This window comes from Diuraphis noxia, unplaced genomic scaffold (genome assembly GCF_037042655.1).
Source record: "Diuraphis noxia isolate RWA-SAM2 unplaced genomic scaffold, SU_Dnox_SAM2 contig0004, whole genome shotgun sequence".
NCBI classification, from domain to species: domain Eukaryota; kingdom Metazoa; phylum Arthropoda; class Insecta; order Hemiptera; family Aphididae; genus Diuraphis; species Diuraphis noxia.
In genome coordinates this window covers 2,910,924-2,934,145 of record NW_028301714.1, presented here as the reverse complement: position 1 = coordinate 2,934,145, position 23,222 = coordinate 2,910,924, and the positions used below count along the sequence as shown (strand labels likewise).

Below are 23,222 nucleotides of genomic sequence, written 5' to 3'. Positions count from 1 at the left end.
TTAAAATATTTTGTGATTTTTACGTATTTTGTCAAAATTCAAACTTTGAATGCTTATAAAAAAAATTGTGACTATGAATTTCTTTTATTTTTCAACTGCTATTGTAACAATATGTTAAGAGCCTTGTATTAAATTTTCAAGCTTTTCTGCCAAACAAATAAATTTTTATCTATATTAATTTTTTAAAAAAAAAACGGGAAAGTGGGTATCGCTCTGCTGTACATAGGTGGTGGGATGGACCTCTGACTAGGGTAGGTTAGATTTGAATGCAATGATAGGTATCATTGTATATGAAAAACGATTCTGAACGGAGATTATTTGTCAGTCTAGGATATATTATAGATCAGGGGTCGGCAATTAATTTATATGGCGGTCCAAATATTTAAAAAAAAAAATTTCGAGGGCCAAAAAAATCTTAAACTTAATTTTATCATTAATGTATTTATTTTTGTATTAAAAACATTTTAAGACAAAGTATTTAATTATTTATAAAGTAATTATACATTCATACTAATAATAACAAAATTGTATTAATGAGAAAAATGACATTTCTTTTCTTGAGCTAAGTTTCAAGAAGTAGGTTCAATGTATGGTGTTCTGTTATCGTGACTATTATTATAAACAGCGGTATACGATGAATGCTATCGTAATTTCCTAATAAATCATAAAAATAGATCGCCTCTGAATATTGTATTTTACACACACACGCGCGCGCGCGCGAATGCAAGCGACTCGGCCCGCAGCCATGACTGTGGCACGTTCAACAACAACTCAGAATACAGATAATCATAAACCGTTATTATTGTCTCAGCGCCTAATGAAATCGATTTCAATATTGGTTTAATTTTTGTTATGAACGGAGGGGGAGTGATATATATCCTATATATATGGGAAAATTAAGATAATTTTTGGCGGTCCAGTTATTTCCCTTCCGCGGGCCGGACATGACCCGCGGGCCGCCTATTGCCGACCCCTGTTATAGATAATTAAAAATTTTCAAATCTTTGAATTAAAAAGAAAATTTTGTATAAATTTCTAGCTTAAAAAAATTTGCGAATTTTCGTAATTTTTACGTATTTAGTCAATATTTGAACTTCAAATGCTAATAAAAAAAAATTGCCTACGTATTTTCATAATTTTTTAATAACTATAAGAATAACTTATGAGGAACTTTGTATTCAATTTTCAAGTATTTTGATTGGGCCGAAAAAATTTTATCAACCCTTCAAAAAATTTTTTCAGAAAATTGAAAATTTCAGTTGTCTATAAATACCTCAAAAAAGTCAAAATATTTTGAAAATTAAATCATATAAAGAAAATGCCAATCTAAATAACTGGTAAATTTTCAAGTATCTACGACTTATACTTTTTGAATAATAACAAATGTTTAAAATCGTTTGAGGATATATCGTTATCGTTACGCTATTTCGAAAAAATTTAAAATTCAAAAGCACTTTAAATTTTTCCTATAACGACGCTTAGAGATTTCTCTATAGCTACTTAAAGAAAAACTTAGTGTTATATTTTTAATCCTTAGTTATAAACAGAAAAATTTTTATGATTTTTCAACTTTAAAATTACTTGCAAATTTTCGCGTTTTCAACATATTTCGTAAAAATTTGAACTATAAACGCTTATAAAAAAAAAATTGTGACTAACGATTTTTAATTTTTTTTAGCTACAATAAGAACAATAGAAACCGTGTATTAAGTTTTCAAGTTTTTTTTGGTCATCCGAAATTTTTAACCGATACTTTCAATTGTCTATAAATAACTTAAAAAAAGTCAAATTTTTTGAAAATTAAACTGTATATATATAACACTAACATAAACATTTGGTGAAAATTTCAAGTATTTACAGTGATTATTTTTTGAATTACAACCATATAAAAAATCTCACTCACTCAGTTATTTATAGTAGGTATATACAATGTATTATAAAGTATTAATATATATAAGTCATCATTAACTACATTAGCTATTAATAATAAGTATAGAAAATTCCAGTTTAAACATTCAGTGAAAATTTTAAGTGTCTACGGTAATTTGTTTTAGAGTTATACCAATATCTAAAACCAAATTTCTCAAAAATTGATTTGGCTTAAAATTCTCGTTTTTTCTTATTTTGTTTTTCTCTGTGCTTTTGAAAATTACAGGGAATTTCCATCTCCAATGCACCAACTAGATTCACTTTTCAACCTGGAAAATCTAACTTATTGTGTGCACCACAAAAACAAAAAAACATATTGTAAAATCAATACATCCATCGCTCCGCTCAGAATCTAAAATTTAGATAAATAGAGAATTGAGATGAGGGATGAGCACTCACTGAATTACACCGTATATTTAGATTTAAATGGGTTTGCGATATTCAACAGTTAAATATAGTTATAAATATTTTTATACCAATTTCTTTTTTTGTAGATGCCAATCGATCAAATAATAGTTTTGTTAAATTTAATGTTGAAAATTGGCTATAGTTTTTTAAACAAAGCCAATATACCTCATAAAGTTCAATAAAAAATTGATTACACTGGAAAACAAAAATATTATTATTAACTTGAAAAAATATACATGTTATCTATATAATATTAATTACAAACCAATTGTTTTGATTTGTCATCATTTTTAAAATCATCCGCCATATTGTGATGCATAGATTTGGACTTAGTTAATATTTCAGCTACCCAATTTAATTTATTAATTAATACTCCTAGAAATATTAAAAAAAAAATGAGGATCAAGGTAATTTATTTTATCTAATTATAAAGATACATACTTTTTGCCAATGCAAAGTGTATTAGTTTTAAAACAACGATTAATGTTTGTAAATCAGTTAAAAAAATTGGAGGCAATATCAAAAACTTTTTTAACGCATTTTCAAATAATTCTTCATTTACTTTGAATTGCTCTATGTATACACTTATTTCTAAATATCTGGGCAAATAATATTTTACATTAATTTAACTAATATATTTAGAACATATTCTTAAATTATAATAAGAATGATATCAATATGTATGATAAATTTCAATACAGTATAATACTGTAATAAGTATATACCAGTTAGGTAGCTCTAGGGAATGAACTTTTGTAGTATTTAAGAATTTACTCAAATTTAAATATTACAATTTCATTACACATTTATTGGTCTTATTAATTAAAATTTCAAAATAACATTATCATCAGTAGGGTACAACAAACTTTTTTTTAAATATTTTATTATCTTATTGTAGGTATTATTAACATCACAAGTAGTTCACAGCTAACTAAATTTCCCTTACAAATAACATCTATTTTAATTTTTCTTCATATTTAGTGATAATAGTTTGATATAAACACTGAACAAAGATAATAAATATATTGTGTATACAAATTAACAATAGATATATTAAAATTTAAATGTAAAAACACTAAAAACAATAGTACTGAATACTATATAATAGAATTATATTTAAAATTAATTATTAGAAAAGTTTGGTTTCCTTTTTTCAACGAACGCCGTCATCCCTTCCTTCCGGTCATCTGTTGCAAAAGTTCCATAGAATGACTTCTTCTCAAATTGTAAACCTTGGCTTAAACTTGATTCATATGCATAATTTACAGATTCTTTACATAATGCAACAATTAAAGGCGAATGATCACTTATTTTTTCAGCTAATTTAATAGCCTCGTCTACTAAATTTTCGGGTGGAAACACCTTACTAACTAATCCTCTAGCTAAAGCTTCTTGGGCAGAAATTTGGTTTCCAGATAAACATACTTCCATTGCAAAGCTTTTACCACAAGAACGTATCATACGCTGAGTACCACCAGCTCCAGGAATTGTTCCAATCACAATCTCGGGTTGGCCAAATTTAGCTTTTTCTCCAGCATAGATTATGTCGCACATCATTGCTAATTCACATCCGCCACCTAGAGCAAAACCATTAACAGCAGCAATAACTGGTTTCTTGCATTTACTCAGATTGTCCCATTGTTTAAGTAAGCCAATTTTTAGGTTAGTTGAATAAGTCTTGTCAAGCATTTCCTTGATATCAGCACCAGCCGCAAATGCACGTTCACTACCAGTAACAACAATAGCTCCAATTGAATCATCAGCGTCATAAGCAGATACGGCTTCAGTTAGTTCTGTGACCAAACCATCACATAATGCATTCAAAGCCTTAGGTCTATTAAGTTTGACAAGGCCAACATTTTGTTTCTCGCCAACTTTTTCAGTAATTATGTACTCTAAGTTACATGTGGACAGCTTCATTGAAGTTACAGGTGTTATAATTTTTGATAGTGAAAAAACCAATTTCGATTTAGACACTGATGATCTTAAAAAAATTGCCATTTTGACAACTAATATATAATAATAGCTATAAGTTAACCTTAACCTTTGGTAGATAGAGAGAAATTTTAATATTTCAAGAAAAAAATCACTTTTTAGGTGTTATAACCTCTACAAACTGCACGTCTCCACGTAAAAAATAAACTTAATTAATAATCAATGATTAATATTATCTTTCAAAGTCAAACATTGAATTGCAGAAGATGTGTAATCAGTAATAACTAACCCGGATTTTGGACTGTAAAGTCTGTAACTGATTGTATTTAAAACGATGTAAGATAGTACTATTAGTACTCTTAATATTATATATATATATATATATATGGAATTGTGCCAGTCACGTCTAGGTATACATTAACACACTATAATGCCACCACCATGTTACCGAAACACAGAATACCGGTTTGACTATGGTGAAGTTGCATAGATAATATATACATGGATAGGACAGTGCTGCCCTATACTTAATACACACGGTATAATGTGACCGAAGAGAATATATGTTACCACACTGGTTACATGTGGTTACATTAGTGGTTTATGATAAAACTATGTTATCAACACAGAGTATAAACATAGATAACACTTTGCGAAATCAAAAAAAAAAACGAACAATTAAGAATTAGGTCAACATTTACTAAACTAATTCTTTTTAAAAACCAGTAATAACAAATTGACAAATGAATAAATGATAGTTTAATAACTATAGTCTATAATATAATTTTACTAATAAAAAATGAATTTATTTTTACTTTTTAAATTGTGACGTAATCACTTATTGTACAATGTAGGCTATAGAGATTTGAGGATTACACAAGACGTGTTAACCGGATATAACCATTGTGGTAACATATGAACACTTTGAGCACATACCAAACCACCTAATGTCCTATCCTTCGACCCTATAAGCTAATAGACGCGTCTTAATATCATATGCTTGCATAGGCACAATTATGTAGCCATCATGTTTAATGATATGACGTCACGTTTAGGCAAAACAATTTCGAGTTATTATTAATTTGTTTATTTTATTTGGTGTTGGTGACGTTGGTGTTCACTCGACACTCGTTCACAGGCTCACAGTGTTTGCCGTTTGGAACACATTGTTTACTGTCGTATTGTATGTCTCGAGTCTGTCCCTTGTCGTCGATAATTATTTTTCACATTCCAGCTTTCATAGTTTCAAACTGCTTTCTTTGAAACTTGAAAGTATTGTGTTTTGAAATATTTGATAAATGATCATGGTTTTATTATAATGATAGTTAAAGTATGATTGTTGAAAAGCTTAGTTTTTGGTTGCATTATTTTACTTTTGATATTCATATGATATATAATATATATAATTATTAATTTTATACTAAAAAAAAAGTAACTTATTTTTAACTAAGTTAAGTTACTTTTATTTTCTAATTAACTTGTAACTTTTGCAAGTTAAAAAAAATAGAAGTAACTTTTAACTTTAAACTTAACTTACTTTTTAATTTTTCTATATTAACTTGTCTTAACGAGTTTAAAAAAATAGTTAACTTGCCCAGCCTTGCTATTTTATGATTTCAAGTGTATATTAATCTGAGAGTTTACAATGAGGTAACAATATACTAGTTCTAAATATATCATTTAGGTAAATTTAATTTAATAATTATATTTTAATTAATAAATAACTCGTAAAATAGGAGAAAAACCGAGATACACAGATAGATAGATAAATAGTAATTAGTGTTATAGTAAGGAAATAAGAAATTAAGAATTAAAATGTGTAAGTTAGCCATTAATCGATCATATTTTATTGGAATATTATTTAAAGTCCGGCCGCCGGCCGGCGTTATTGCCCAAACGTGACGTCACACGCTACATGATGTTGGCGTCAAGATATTTACCGTATGCCGCGTCTATTAGCTTATATGGTCGAAGGTCCAATCCATGTATATATTATCTATGTGTTATGTCGTTATGTGTAGTTGTGGTCAGCTGAAGTACAGAATACAAGTATAGTTTTATATAATCTATGATAGAAGCTAAGCGTCAAGACAGCAATTTTATTCTTATCAGTATCACAGCTGTACGATCATCACAAACCCATAATAATTTTCATTTTATCATTAATTAATCATTTAAAATTTTAATGTTTTTTGAAGTGTTCAGTCTTCAGTGTTCAGTGTACCATGTACCATACCAGGGGCGTAATTAAGGGGTAGTGAGGGGATAGATCCCCTCAAAACTTTTGTTCTACTGCTGACATTTTATATTTGGTTGGGTAGGTTACTGTATGAGGCTTACAGATTTTGCTAAAATCATAAAATCTCCCCCCCCCACAAAAAAACCAAATTCCTAATTACGCCTCTGTATCATACTACTACCTACCCGCATTCAAGTGATGAATAATTACAAGTTTTTAATTAGTTTTGGTTGACTCCAAGCTAAGGATTAAAAGATTTTGATAAAAAACACCTAAATAAGATATTTATTTCAATAAATTAATTGTTGTTTAACTATTAAAAAGTATAAATAATACATTTTATTTTAAAAAAAGAAAGTGTTTTTTAATTTTTAATCAATATTTAAACAATTAAATATAACATTGAAATAATTAGATATAAACTAATAGTTATTTAAGTCTTAGATCATACTATTAATAGGTTAAAAATTGTTATATTTAGTCTCAATATAGTACATAATACACTAACTTATTTATGTACCTAATTTTAGTTAGCATAATATGTAAAATATAAAGACTAAATATGACAACAATTTTCAATCTAATAATAGTATGATACATATAGTCTAGTCTCGATAACTCAATTTTTTTTTGTCTTTAGGAAATTCCTATACACTTAGTGCAATATTTGTCGTGATAAGTCAAATGTAAAACTAGTTGGCATAAATAACTCAAAGTTATATCTTAAATTTTATTATTAGAATCAAACATTTGTTTTAAAAAAATAGAATTGTTCAGGAGGGGTAGTAGGATTAAAAACAGTAAAGAAAGAGTTAAAATTTTTTGAGGATCAAATATGACTGCCATAGATAAAATTAAACCACTATTATATTACCTAATAAATACATATTATATAGGAAATGAGTTTTAAAATGCAATATTTTAATTGTAACTGTAGTTTATAAATATACATATAATGATAATATCTAACTCAAATTAGTTAAGTATCTTTAAAAAATTCAAGTTATGTAACTCAAAAAATATATGTCAAATTAATTTTTACTTCCCTTGAAATTTGAGATATCAAGACTTGACAGTATGTCAATATTAACATGATAAAATAACAAATTATTATTTTAATTTTTTTATTTAAATTATAGTTATTAGGGGTTTGTGATAAGCGAAGCAAACTGTTGTGATGGAGTCTCATACTAATCTGGCAAGGTCTACGAGTCAAAATTCAATTTCTCATCTCTTATAACAGTAATAACATTTCACACTAAAGACACCATGCTTGTAACCTTCACTGACGATACAACCTTTATCTCAATAAATGTCGACCTAATCAGAGCCTCTGACGCATTCCAAACACCTTAATGAATTCTAAAACTGGTTCAACCTGCAGAGAGTTAAAATACATCCGAACAAATTAGCAACACTATTCACTCGAAATCTTGAAGTCCAGCTAGACAACAATTAACTTACATAATTTAATCCAAATACAAAATAAATAATAGGGGAAAAAATAAACAACAGCTTAGAAATATGTAATAGATTCATTGAACCCACCCATTCATCATGTTGTCCAGTCCTGTATACTTTTATCTCCTCCAAATTACCTATTGTAAACATTTTTATTGCAGATTGAATATAATATATTTTTATTTTTATTTGTAATATGTGATTAAGATTAACAACATTTTTTATAAAACATGAACATCCTTCAGTTTCTAAACTCCAAGAAGTAAATTTTGTGTAGTATGTAATGTTCTGATTCACATATCACATAAGAAACAATTTTGGATTTTGTACTACATTAATAGGGCACGTTGGGCAACCTTCACGTTTTAGGGCATTGTTAGAATGCAACTTTTCTTCTACTTTTCCAATTTATTGCTAAGCAAGTTTTAAATACGTTGTCATGTTAGTACAGATTAAAAGATAAAAGTTTTGAGTGAATTTTTTTCAATTTTATTGTAATTTTATCATTTATACAACTATTTTAGCAATATTCAAAACTCGAGAGTTTCTACCAGAAAGTTCATATCATTTATAATAATGGTCATATAGCAGGGGTGATGACCCAAGGCACGGGTCTAAAAGAGGCATGTTAATCAAATTTTAATGGCACGCAAAAAATTAAAATAGTGAAAAATTATGATATTCCTATGTAAAATTGATTATGCTACTATAATATTATTATATTTATCATGTTCTATTAAGTGTTTATAAACTTTGGGTACATGAAAAATTGTTAAAACCTTAAAATTGTAATAATTTGGCATTAGACCCAAAAAAGGTTTCACCATCCCTACCATAAAAAATTGTTGGGTATACATTTAAATAAAAATAAAAATGGTAAGTTATTGTAAATATAAGCCATACACAATAAATGAAATAGTTACCTCCTTAAATCACCAAGAATGACTAATGCTACTTGATGTGACTTAGCAGCAATTAAGTCAACCAAACATTTGTTAACTGACCAGTTAATACAGGCTTTTCTAAAATGATGAAAAACATTGATGAATTCATGGTTTTGACCGTTTGCAGTATGGCCATTTTCCAAAAATACATCAATACCACCATAATTCTTCAAATTCCATGTTAGTATTATAACTTCCATATAATTGTGGTTCTCTTTAATTTCTAAAATAAATAATAAATAACATTTATTGATTCAAATAAGTTTGATAACATTTTTTTTAGTCTTACTTGAAAATAACATTGCATCATCAGGAATATTAGTTGTATTACAAGATTTGTTGAATTGAATAGGAGTATTTATTTTATTTGCAACTAATTTTGGTATTTCTCCAAAGTAAGTTAAATATTGATTGAAAATACAATAAAAAAAAATTTGAAACACATATTGTTTTACAAGAGGAACTTCATGGAAATCAGATAAAACTGCAATAAATAAAAAAGTTTTTAGTTTAAAGATGAACAATTGTAGTACTATAATTGATGTACCTGAGATTAATAGAAGTTGTATTTCAATATTATTTGCTAATGAGTTGTGATCATTAATATTATTTTTTTTTTTCTTTGTGAAACATAAAATTAATTTTAATAATACAATTAACAAGCCACGCTCAATAACAAACACCTAAAAAATAATTAGTGATATTAATAGATACTGCAAAGAAAAATCATAAATAGTAATTAATAATCAATACTTTAGATGATTTAAGTAAATTTAATATAATATCTATTCCTCCAGTCTGAATAAAATGTTGTTGAAGATGATTATGTTCAAGCATCACTGATATTTTGTATAAAGCACATTTAATAGTTTGATGACTCGAACATTCATTAGATATTAAATCTATCATGTCATGTAAATCCTTTTTCTAAAAACATAAACAATTATAAATCATATTCATTTTCTTATAATTGAATATTAGGGCAGCTTCACACCAAAAAATAGCGAGTAAGTGGGTATCGCACTGCTATACATTAGGGGGTGGGGTGGACCTCTGACTAGGGTAGGTTAAATTTGAATGCAATGATAGGTATCATTGTATACGAAAAACGATTCTGAACGGAGACAGTTTATCTGTCTAGGATATATTATAGATTATTAAAAATTTTCAAATATTAGATTTATAAAGAAAATTTTTTATGAATTTCTATCTTAAAATAATTTGCGAATTTTCGTGATTTTTACGTATGTCGTCAAAATTAAAATTTGAATGATGGTAAAAAAAATTGTGACTATGTATTTCTTTTATTTTTCAACTGCTTTTGTAAAAATATGTTAGGAGCCTTGTATTAAATTTTCAAATCTTAGATCTAAGAAGAAAAATTTTTATGAATTTCTAGCTTAAAATAATATGCGAATTTTCGTGATTTTTACATATGTTGTCAAAATTCAAACCTTGAATGCTTATAAAAAAAAATTGTGACTATTTATTTTTCAACTGCTATTGTAAAAACATGTTAGGAGCCTTTTATTAAATTTTCAAATCTTAGATCTAAAAAGAAAAACTTTTATGAATTTCTATCTAAGATAATTTGAACACTGTCGTAATTTTTACGTATTTAATCAAAATTTAAACTTTAAATGCTTATAAAAAAAAATCTTGCCTATGTATTTTTAATATTTTTTAACTGCTATCGTTACAATATGTTAGAAGCCTTGTATTCAATTTTCAAGCTTTTCTACCGAACACATACATTTTTATCGACATTTATAGAAAAAAAACCAAAAAGACGGTAAGTCGTGGATGTTGCTCTGCTGTACAGTAGGTTACTGTAATGGATGGGATTAAATTTGAATGCAATGATAGGTATCATTGTATACGAAAAACGATTCTGAACGGAGATGATTTGTCATTCTAGGATATATTATATTTAAATATTGTCATATATTCTATTTTGAAACAAATATTTTATTTTTCAATTAAGACGCATTTTGCATAAGGCATGGTTAATCAATTAATGTAGTTATCATGTAGTTATCATAATTCATAATACCTTATATATGCGAATACCTGGTTTGAAGATAAATCGTTATCATTACGCGATTTCATAAAAATTTAAAACTTGAACGCTCAAAACATTTTTCCTATAATGACGCTTCAAATTTTCTCTATAGCTATTTGAAGCAAAACTTGTGGAAAACTTGGTGTTAAATTTTATAACCTTAGATATAAATACAAACAATATTATGAATTTTGAACTACAAAATAATTTGCAAATATTCATGGTTTTGACGAATTTTTGTCAATATTTGAAATTCAAATGCTAATAAAAATTTAATTTGAATTTCCGGTGGAAATTTTTTTGTGATAAAGATTGACAAATTTGTAAGAAATTTTGTATTAAATTTTCAAATATTAGATTTAAAAAGAAAATTTTTTATGAATTTCTAACTTATAATAAGTTGCGAATTTACGTGATTTTTACGTGTGTTGTCAAAATTAAAATTTAAATGCTTGTAAAAAAAAAAAATGTGACTATACATTTCTTGTATTTTTCAACTGATATTGTAAAAATATTTTAGGAGCCTTGTATTAAATTTTCAAATCTTAGGTATAAAAGGAAAATTTTTTATGAATTTCTAGAATAAAATAATTTACGAATTTTCGTGATTCTTACGATGTTGTCAAAATTAAAATTTGAATGCATGTAAAAACAAAATGTTGCTATATATTTCTTTTATTTTTCAACTGCAATTGTAAAAATATATTATGAGCCTTGTATTAAATTCTCAAATCTTAGAATTAAAAAGAAAAACTTTTATGAATTTCTATCTAAGATAATTTGAACATTGCCGTAATTTTTACGTATTTAGTCAAAATTTGAATTTTAAATGCTTATAAAAAAAATTTGTGACTACGCATTTCTTTTATTATTCAACTGCTATTGTAAAAATATTATAGGAGCCTTGTATTAAATTTTCAAATCTTAGATCAAAAAAGAAAAATTTTTATGAATTTCTATCTAAGATAATTTGAACATTGCCGTAATTTTTACGTATTAAGTCAATATTTGAACTTCAAATGCTAATAAAAAAAATTGTGCCTATGTATTTTTATAATTTTTTGATTACTATAAGAATAACTTATGAGGAACTTTGTATTCAATTTTCAAGTATTATGATAGGGTCAAAAAATTTTATCGACCCTTCCAAAAAAATTTTCAGAAATATTGAAAATTTCAGTTGTCTATAAATATCTCAAAAAAAGTCAAAATATTTTGAAAATTAAATCATGTAAAGAAAATGCCAATCTTAATAACTGGTAAAATTTTCAAGTATCTAGGACTCATACTTTTTGAATAATAACAAATATTTAAAATCGTTTCAGGATAAATCGTTATCGTTACGCTATTTCGTAAAAATTTAAAATTCAAACGCAATTAAAATTTTTCCTATAAAGACGCTTCGAGTTTTCTCTATAGCTACTTGAAGGAAAACTTATGGAGAACTTAGTGTTGTATTTTTAATCCTTAGTTATAAACGCAAACAATTTTATGATTTTTCAACTTCAAAATTACTTGCAAATTTTCGCGTTTTTGACAGATTTCGTAAAATTTTGAACTATAAAAGCTTATTAAAAAAAATTGTGACTTACGATTTTTAATTTTTTTTAGCTACAATAAGAAAAACTCATAAGGAACCTTGTATTAAATTTTCAAGTTTTTTTGGTTGTCCAACATTTTTTTACCGACACTTCAAAAAAAAATTCTCAAAAAAAGTGTAAATTTCAGTGGTCTATAAATAACTCAAAAAAAGTCAAACATTTTTGAAAATTAAACTGTATATAGAGAACACTAACATAAACATTTGGTGAAAATTTCAAGTATTTAAAGTGATTATTTTTTGAATTACAACCATATAAAAAAATCGATTTGGTCGAAAACTGATTTTGCGTAAAAATTCCCGTTTTTCTGTCATTTTTTTTTTGTTTTTCTCGATTTTTTTGAAAACTGTTGGAAAATGTTTACTTTTGACCTCTATAATACACCAAAGATCTTCAATTTTACATCGGAAACCATTCCCAAAGTTTGAAATCGAAGCATTACTTCGACTAGTTATGCTGTACACAGACACACAAAAAAAAAAAAAAAAAAAAACACACATCATTGTAAAATCAATACATTCATCACTTCGTTCAGAATCTAAAACACATATCATTGTAAAATTAATACATTCATCACTTCGTTCAGAATCTAAAAAGTTGAAAAATTAAAATGTCAGTAAACAGCTCAAAACAATATTTCAATATTAATTCAATATTTTGAAAATTTTATCAAATATATAAAATATCTATATTAACATTCAGTGAAAATTTCAAGTATATGCGGACTGCGGTCATTTGTTTTAGAGTTACACCAAAATAAAGAAATTGCTAAAAGTGAAAATCCAATGTTGTAAAAATTTAAATTTCAAATGCTCATAAAAATTTAATTTGAATTTCCGGTGGACTTTTTATTTGTGATAAAGATTGAAAAACTTTTAAGGAATCTTGTATTAAATTTTCAAATTTTAGATTTAAAAAGAAAATTTTTTATGAATTTCTAGCTTAAAATAATTTGTGAATTCTTGTGATTTTTACATATTTTGTCAAAATTCAAACTTTGAATGCTTATAAAAAAAAAATTGTGACTATGAGTTTTTTATTTTTCAACTGCTATTGTAACAATATGTTAAGAGCTTTGTATTAAATTTTCAAGCTTTACTGCCTAACAAATATATTTTTGTCGATATTATTTAAAAGAAACTAATAATGATCAAAAACTGCAAATACCTATGAATAGTTCAACTTAAATCGAACATTTTTGAAAATTGCATGGTGGATAGAATATACTTATATAAACAATAAACATTCGTTAAAAATTTTATGTATCTATGGTCATTTGTTATAAAGTTACATCAAAAACCAAAATAAATTTTGTCGAAAACTGATAGTGCGTAAAATTTCCCGTATTTTCCTTAATTTTTAGTTTGTTTTTCTCGATTATTTAGAAAAGTATTAAGAATTTTTTACTTTTGACCCCCCAAAGTACCAACTAGATTCACTTTCTGATCGAACGAGGTACTTAAGTCAAAAATTGAAGCATTTTTACTGCCCCAAAACGTGATGACAGGCACAAAAAAAAAATCATGGTAAAATCAATACATTCATCGCTCCACTCAGATTCTAAAATTAAATTAAATTAAAATATATTATGAAAGTTATTGTAATAGTGCCAAATACTAAGTCTATTTTGGAAATTTCCAAGTGATCAATTATTTTACGATTATTAATATTCGTTCATGTACTTGGGTTACATGTAGCTGTCACGATTTTGCAACAAATTTATAGAGTTGAAAGGAAAATAATACATTATGATTATTTAATAAACTTACAAGGCTTACAGCAAGTTTACTCTACCAGTCACCACTGTATAATTTATTTAATAAATTAAAAATAAGAAAACATTCATATATATTACGTACATTATATTCACCAATAGGTTTGTCTACTTGGTCATTTACTTCATCAATTTCTATTAAAAAAATATCATTAGGCAGTTTAATGTTTTTATTTAGAGATGTTTTAAAAATCCATGTAATTCTATTATTTGCTTCAAACCGAGTGTTTTTGTCTTTGCTGAACATCATTGCAACTGCCGAATGAAGTATCTAAAAATCAAATTAATTATTTAAATATATTATGATAAATTATGATTTTTAAATGTATAAACTAATACAAATAATAAAGTAAAATATTTCAAAATTATATATTGTGATAGTATATTGTTTGATTTATTCGTTACATTTGGAAGATACTTAGAAAACACACTGCCCTAATAATAAACAGGTTATCAATAATTTTAAGAAAAAAAATTATACTTTGAATTAGTTTTCTTTTGTCTCAGTTAAATTAATGTAATCAATAACATAAATAGATAAATTCACTTCTCATACCAAACTGCATATCAAAAGGTCTAGATTTCAATTGAAAAAATACAAAAAAATTATTTACCTAACCTTTTATATATATTAATACTTATATAAAATATACATTACAATAAAACTAGCACGGAGGGCTAGTATTACAATACAATTATAAATTAATAACATACCACTAATTTTGAAATATTGAGTTTCTTTGCTTGATCAGGATCAAACAAATTCAAAACAATTTGACCGAATGTAGATATTTGGTTAGCATAACAATATAATACTGGAAAGATTGGAGCCAAATTATTTAAAAAATATTTCCATTGATTATCATTTATTATGTTTTTATTTTTTATCATCTGTTCTATAATTTCTGATGCTGATTGACATATCTAAATACAATATATTTATTTTAACAATCAATAGTTTAAAAAATAAAATTAACATACCTGTTGGTTTGAATTATTACAGCCGAAACATATAATTTCATTCAACACATTAGTAGATAATACATTGTTTATTAACCGGTTAATTTTATTCGATTCAAAATTTAAATAAAAAAATATTTTCTTCAATGTATTATTAAGTGCTAAGTATGTGTGTAATACAATATCTACAGATTTAAAAGAAAGCAAATTTAGTAAAATATTGCTGTATTCTTTTTGAATATCTGTTGTTTCTGTTAACTTTCTAAAGAAAATAATAAAAGCAATATTAGGACAATTGTAAAAACTAATATTTGAATAGGTAGCTAATTAAAAATTGTATTATGAGGTAAATTTATTTCTAAAATAAGTAACTTAATTTTAAGTTTAAATAATTATTACTTTTAAATAAAATATTTTATTATTAAATCCCGGTAATTTACTATTACCTATAATACATTTTGAATAACAAGGTTATTTAAATAATTAATTTATCTAAATATTCGTGATTCTGTTTGAGAATAGACAATTAAAAAGTAATATAAGTAGTGAAATTGTCGCCAAACAATACCTTAAAAAATGTAAACAATAAGTTGTTGTGTGAATCCATAAAAAATAATGTTTTTAATTAAAAATGAAATCTAAATGTATTTTTAGTTTTAATAATTTTCATTCTTTTAGATTCTGAAACAAAGTGATGTATGTTTTGGTTTAACAATAATGTATATTTTTTGAGCAGTAAAATGCTTCAATTTTCAATTTAGGGTGGTTTGAAGTAGAAAATTGAATCTAAAGATATAAGTACATTAAAAATAATTAGGGTAAAAAAATATGTGTAGGAAAAATAGATATTTTTACTTGAAATCAGTTTTTTAAAATATTTATAACAATATTTGAAACTTTATCAAAAATACAAAAATATGAAAACAGTTTTGAAGTTATTTTTAATATTAAATATTGAGAATCATTATAAAATTCTTTTATTGAAAATGAAAAAAAATTATAGGTTAAGATCAAATGATTTTTGTTATTTATAATATAGTTTTAATAGAAACTTGAAACATTTCACATCATTTTTTGAAATTTTGCAGTTATTTACTGTTATATTTTTAACTAGTCGTAGTTGTTAATACTAAATTACTTAAAACTCATTGACTATTGCCTATTATCTACTTTGTTATGCAACTTAAATATATCTTAACTATATGTAGTACAGTATATGAATCCCAGATGAAAAGTCTGGAGACAAAATATGTATGGACGAAAGTCCATTTAGGAAATAGTTTGACAAGAAGTCCGAAAATACAAAATATTTTAATTAAATTTTAGATTCTGAAAGAAGTGATGAATGTATTGATTTTACAATGATGTGTGTGTTTTTTTTTTTGTGTGTGTCTGTGTACAGCATAACTAGTCAAAATAATGCTTCAATTTCAAACTTTGGAGGTGGTTTCCGATGTAAAAGTGAATATCCTTGGTGCATTATACAGGTCAAAAGTAAACATTTTTCAACAGTTTTCAAAAAAATCGAGAAAAAAAAAAGTCGTAGATGTCGCTCTGCTGTACTGTAGGTTACTGTAATGGAAGGGATTAAATTTGAATGCAATGATAGGCATCATTGTATACGAAAAACGATTCTGAACGGAGATGATTTGTCAGTATAGGATATATTATATTTAAATATTGTCATATATTCTATTTTGAAACAAATATATTATTTTTCAATTAAGACGCATTTTGCATATGGCATGGTTAATCAATTTTTCCAAAAACATTGCATGTAGTTATCATAATTCATAATACTTTATATTATCAATTATCATAGATATACATATACCTGGCTTGAGGATAAATCGTTATCATTACGCGATTTCATAAAAATTTAAAACTCAAACGCTCAAAACATTTTTCCTATAATGACGCTTCAAATTTTCTCTATAGCTATTTGAAGCAAAACTTGTGGAAAACTTGGTGTTAAATTTTATAACCTTAGATATAAATACAAACAATATTATGAGTTTTGAACTACAAAATAATTTGCAAATATTCATGGTTTTGACAAATTTTTGTCAATATTTGAAATTCAAATGCTAATAAAAATTTAATTTGAATTGCCGGTGGACATTTTTTTTGTGATTAAGATTGATAAAATTTGTAAGGAATCTTGTATTAAATTTTCAAATCTTAGATTTAAAAAGAAAATTTTTTATGAATTTCTAGCTTATAATAATTTGCAAATTTTCGTGATTTTTACGTATGTTGTCAAAATTTAAATTTAAATGCTTGTAAAAAAAAAATGTGACTATACATTTCTTTTATTTTTCAATTGCTATTGCAAAACTATATTATGAGCCTTGTATTAAATTCTCAAATCTTAGAATTAAAAAGAAAAACTTTTATGAATTTTGATCTAAAAAAATGCTTATAAAAAAAATCGTGCTTACGTATTTTCAATATTTTTTAACTACTATTGTTACAATGTATTAGAAGCCTTCTATTACATTTTCAAGCTTTTCTACCGAAAAAGTAATTTTTTGTCGATATTTATAGAAAAAAAAACTAAAAAAGTTTAAAAATTAAAATGTCAGTCAACAGCTCAAAACAAATCTAAATATTTTGAAAATTTTATCAAATATATAAAATACCTATATTAACATTCATTGAAAATTTCAAGTATCTGCGGTCATTTATTTAGAGTTACACCAAAATAAGGAAATCGCTAAAATTTAAAATCCAATATTGTAAAAATTTAAATTTCAAATGCTCATAAAAATTTAATTTGAATTTCCGGTGGAATTTATATTTGTGATAAAGATTGAAAAACTTGTAAGGAATCTTACATAATAAAAGTTTTTCTTTTTAATTCTAAGATTTGAGAATTTAATACAAGGCTCATAATATAGTTTTGCCAGTTTCACCAAATGCTTATATAAGTATATTCTATCCACCATGCAATTTTCAAAAATATTCGACTTAAGTTGAACTATTCATAGGCATTTCAAATTTTCGATAATTATTAATTTTTTCTAAAATTAATATCGATAAAAATGTATTTGTTCGGCAGAAAAGCTTGAAAATTTAATACAAGGCTCTTAACATATAGTTACAATAGCAGTTGAAAAATAAAAGAAATTCATAGTCACAATTTTTTTTTATATGCATTCAAAGTTTGAATTTTGACAAAATACGTAAAAATCACGAAAATTCAAAAATTATTTTAAGCTAGAAATTCATAAAAAAATTTCTTTTAAAATCTAAGATTTCAAGATTTAATACAAGATTCCTTACAAGTTTTTCAATCTTTATCACAAATATAAATTCCACAGGAAATTCAAATTAAATTTTTACAATATTGGATTTTAAATTTTAGCGATTTCCTTATTTTGGTGTAACTCTAAATAAATGACCGCAGATACTTGAAATTTTCAATGAATGTTAATATAGGTATTTTATATATTTGATAAAATTTTCAAAATATTTAGATTTGTTTTGAGCTGTTGACTGACATTTTAATTTTTCAACTTTTTTAGTTTTTTTTTCTATAAATATCGACAAAAAATTATTTTTTCGGTAGAAAAGCTTGAAAATGTAATAGAAGGCTTCTAATACATTGTAACAATAGTAGTTAAAAAATATTGAAAATACGTAAGCACGATTTTTTTTATAAGCATTTTTTTAGATCAAAATTCATAAAAGTTTTTCTTTTTAATTCTAAGATTTGAGCATTTAATACAAGGCTCATAATATAGTTTTGCAATAGCAATTGAAAAATAAAAGAAATGTATAGTCACATTTTTTTTTTACAAGCATTTAAATTTAAATTTTGACAACATACGTAAAAATCACGAAAATTTGCAAATTATTATAAGCTAGAAATTCATAAAAAATTTTCTTTTTAAATCTAAGATTTGAAAATTTAATACAAGATTCCTTACAATTTTATCAATCTTAATCACAAAAAAAATGTCCACCGGCAATTCAAATTAAATTTTTATTAGCATTTGAATTTCAAATATTGACAAAAATTTGTCAAAACCATGAATATTTGCAAATTATTTTGTAGTTCAAAACTCATAATATTGTTTGTATTTATATTTAAGGTTATACAATTTAACACCAAGTTTTCCATAAGTTTTGCTTCAAATAGCTATAGAGAAAATTTAAAGCGTCATTATAGGAAAAATGTTTTGAGCGTTTGAGTTTTAAATTTTTATGAAATCGCGTAATGATAAAGATTTATCCTCAAACGAGTCAAACGAATTTAAATATTATTTGTTATACTTCAAAAATTATAAGTCGTAGATACTTAGATCGGAAATTGAAAAATTGAAATTTTGTTCAATAATTGTACCACAGATTGTAACACATCTATAATTAGACGAGATGATTATATTGTGATTACGAAATGTTTTCATGGATAATAGAGAAGAATTTGTTTGAAAATTGAATACAAACTTCCTCATGAGTTATTCTTATAGTGATTAAAAAATTATAATAATACATAAGCACAATTTTTTTTATAAGCGTTTATAGTTCAAATTTTTACGAAATCTGTCGAAAATGCGAAAATTTGCAAGTAATTTAATACAATATAAATATAATATATTTTTACAATAGCTGTTGAAAAATAAAAGAAATGTATAACCACAATTTTTTTTTTACATGCATTCGAATTTTTATTTTGACAACATACGTAAAAATCTCGAAAATTCGTAAATTATTTTATTCTAGAAATTCATAAAAAATTTTCCTTTTATATCTAAGATTTGAAAATTTAATACAAAGCTCCTAAATATTTTTACTATAGCAGTTGAAAAATAAAAGAAATGATGCATACTCACATTTTTTTGTTTTACAAGCATTTAAATTTTAATTTTGACAACATACTTAAAAATTATTTTAAGCTAGAAATTCATAAAAAATTGTCTTTTTAAATCTAAGATTTGAAAATTTTTAATGATCTATAATATACCCTAGTCAGATAAACCATCTCCGTTCAGAATCGTTTTTCGTATACAATGATACCTATTATCACTGCATTCAAATTTAACCTACCCTAGTCAGAGGTCCACCCCACCCCCTAATTTAAAAAAAAAAACAGCAGAGCAAAACCCACTTACCCGCTTTTTATTGATAATTCTATAATTTATTTGTAAGTGTATAGGTATTATGTATAAATAATTTTAATACTTTAATATTTTTTAGTACTTGTAACTTTTGAGCTGTAATAGTTATATATTAAAAGCTAATAATAATAATATAATAATAACTAAAAAAAAAATTAATTTGGTAATTTGAATTTAATATAATTGTGGACTATTAGGTAAACAAATACATAAAAATAATTAGCAACCATGAATCGACAATAGAAGAATTTTTAAGTCGTACAGGTCATTGTTTAAGAGTTGGTACATATTTTATATTCAATTTTTATTATTATTGTAGAGTGACTGGATGTTTATATTCAACATTTCTTAAACATAACTTATTTTAAATGATTATTATTGAAATTGGTTGTGATTGATTGGGTTTGAATAGTAAATTTTAACTAAACGTAAGTATAAAGAATAGTCATCAAATTCAAACATAATATATTAATATAGTAAATAATAATATCAATCATAAATACACTTTTAAATGAATATTAATTATATATGAAATACCTACATAATAATATAATTAAAAATGAAAATTTTGTGTTTTTGGACATTTTGTTCAACTTTTTTTAAAATTAACTTTTTGACAGATTACTATAGTGTATGCTACTTACCCATATCTAAAAGTGTTTGTAATAAATTTATCAATCAAATTAAACTGTTTAAGGAAAGATATAATAGGTAATGAACTTCTAAATAAATTTGCAAACTGTTTTATATCTAAATTGGAAGTGGATGATAAAATATAAGCATCATTGACCTTTTTAATAATCTGTTGTTCTAACAGTTCTTCCTAAAATAAGAAAATTATATTTTAGTTACTATACAACATAATAAAGCGAGGTTCTATTTTAAAAAACCAATTAAATTACAACTCACATTAATACATTTTTGATACAGTTGGTGGTACAATTCAGGATAAAGATGAATCCAATATGGTTGTTTAAGTATGTCACAAATAATTATTTTAAATTGCTCATTAGGCGAACCATGTTTTAATATTTCCTTGGCAATAATTAAAAACTTAAGTGAAGATAGAGGTTCATTTCTAAAAAAATTTTTTGGTAAATATAAAATTAATAGTTTTTTTTTTTTTTAAATTAACGGTGCATATTTTTATTTTAACGTTAAAACTTATAATCGTATATTTTTTATTGTATGATCAGCAAATATTAATTCTATGTACAACTTAACATTACAGCTATTAGATATGGATGATAAAAGATGCATGCTGGACATAAACAAAGAAAAAGCTCCTTCACTATTAAAGCTAATATGTTTTAATAGTATAGGCATCAGTAAAACACAAAATTTAGCAATACCCCAGCGTGAAACTTCATCCTAAAATTATGTGGCATGATTAAAAAAATATTATTAATCCAAAAATGTCTATATAACTATTATAAATCTATAAAATACTAACAAGAGTTTTAGATTCACTATTAGTTTCTCCTATTGATATATGAGAACTAGAATCGTAATTGGAATTAATAATTTCATTGTTGTCCTGAAATAAAATAATAAAATCTTCCATAATAAAATTGTAAAACAATATAAAATATAGATATTTTTTTAAAAGGAACATATTTATATATTTATTGTACTTAAATAATTTACAAAGAATTTAAACTCATTATCAGAATAAAATATTTAGGCAAACAAAATCTTTTAAAGGAATCCCAAACATAATCTATAATAATTTAAAGTCATTTTATGTTATAGATATTAAACATTTTTATTTGATTGAATATAGATCTCACTGACTAATCAAAAATCAAATATACTTACACATAAACCAATAGTACATTCATGGTGTCTTTTTATTAATTTTTCTACCAAATACATTAAACATTCCAGTATCAACTCTTTTTCTTTGTTTTCATTTAGCCATTTAAATAATTTCTATAATCGTAATTGAAAATTTCTAAAATTAATATTGAGAAATCAAAAATCTTAATTTAAATTACCTGAATAATAAACGGGCGCTGTAAAAATATTTCTGTTTGAAATTCACATAAAATTTTATTTTTGAGAATATAACAAATTTCGAAAATAGATGTTTCGTTTAAAGAAAAATTATTTTCAAACAATAACCATTGTCTATCTTTACATAATTCAAGAACCACAGGAAAATACCAATCCATATCATTTGTGTGGTCACAAGAAAAATCTGAGAGTACGTCTAAATTGCTGGATACATCTTCATAATCTTCTGTATCAACTATTAAACCACCATCACAGGACCATTCCCTGATAATAAAAAAAAATAATTTTTAAACAATTAAATACAATATAAGTGATAAAATAGGTATATTGTAATGTAGGTATTAAATTATTTTGATTGAATATTCTTACGTGGACATTTTGAAGCTTATTAAATCAAAAACTCAATTACTTTCAATGATTCAATATAAATTTATAAAATAGAAAACATAATTAGCACTACTACAATAAAATAAACACTTATACATAATACATTCAAAAATTGTGAATTATATTAAAATAAATAATTAGGATAATTTAATTAAAATTTCTTCACTAAAACCAATTACATAGTCAACAGAGTATAGAGAGCCTACAGTGTATAGCCTAACCTACGTCCTACATGATTCATGATTCATGATACAGATATTATTTTATATTCAAATATTAAAAAATGTTGTATACAACTTTAGAGTTTAAATAATATCATACTAAATATGTTAAAGACAAGAACTTATTACTTTTAAATTAATACTTAATAGTTATTAGACATT

At 24.8% G+C, this 23,222-nt stretch overlaps 2 protein-coding genes across 2 annotated transcripts in view; both read right to left on the bottom strand.

Annotated features, from left to right (window-relative positions):
* The window catches only part of LOC107167988 (uncharacterized), a 30,593-nt gene extending 7,997 nt beyond the window's left edge, over window positions 1-22,596 (bottom strand). The window contains exons 1-14 of the mRNA XM_089227936.1: window positions 22,434-22,596; window positions 22,255-22,368; window positions 21,346-21,514; window positions 21,081-21,259; window positions 15,335-15,575; window positions 15,068-15,277; window positions 14,439-14,624; window positions 9,670-9,843; window positions 9,464-9,599; window positions 9,206-9,400; window positions 8,896-9,139; window positions 2,779-2,936; window positions 2,603-2,712; window positions 2,406-2,532 (exon numbers count right to left, since the gene is read on the bottom strand). Of these exons, the coding sequence (XP_089084062.1) occupies window positions 2,406-2,532; window positions 2,603-2,712; window positions 2,779-2,936; window positions 8,896-9,139; window positions 9,206-9,400; window positions 9,464-9,599; window positions 9,670-9,843; window positions 14,439-14,624; window positions 15,068-15,277; window positions 15,335-15,575; window positions 21,081-21,259; window positions 21,346-21,514; window positions 22,255-22,277 (2,152 nt within the window). The 5' untranslated portion in view covers window positions 22,278-22,368; window positions 22,434-22,596. The remainder of the gene's footprint in view (window positions 1-2,405; window positions 2,533-2,602; window positions 2,713-2,778; window positions 2,937-8,895; window positions 9,140-9,205; window positions 9,401-9,463; window positions 9,600-9,669; window positions 9,844-14,438; window positions 14,625-15,067; window positions 15,278-15,334; window positions 15,576-21,080; window positions 21,260-21,345; window positions 21,515-22,254; window positions 22,369-22,433) is intronic.
* On the bottom strand, window positions 3,117-4,618 carry LOC107167990 (Enoyl-CoA hydratase, short chain 1). The gene has a single exon (XM_015517232.2). It carries the CDS (start codon window positions 4,336-4,338, stop codon window positions 3,460-3,462), a length of 879 nt encoding a protein of 292 aa, XP_015372718.1. The 5' UTR covers window positions 4,339-4,618; the 3' UTR covers window positions 3,117-3,459.
* Window positions 22,597-23,222: the final 626 nt, after the last annotated feature.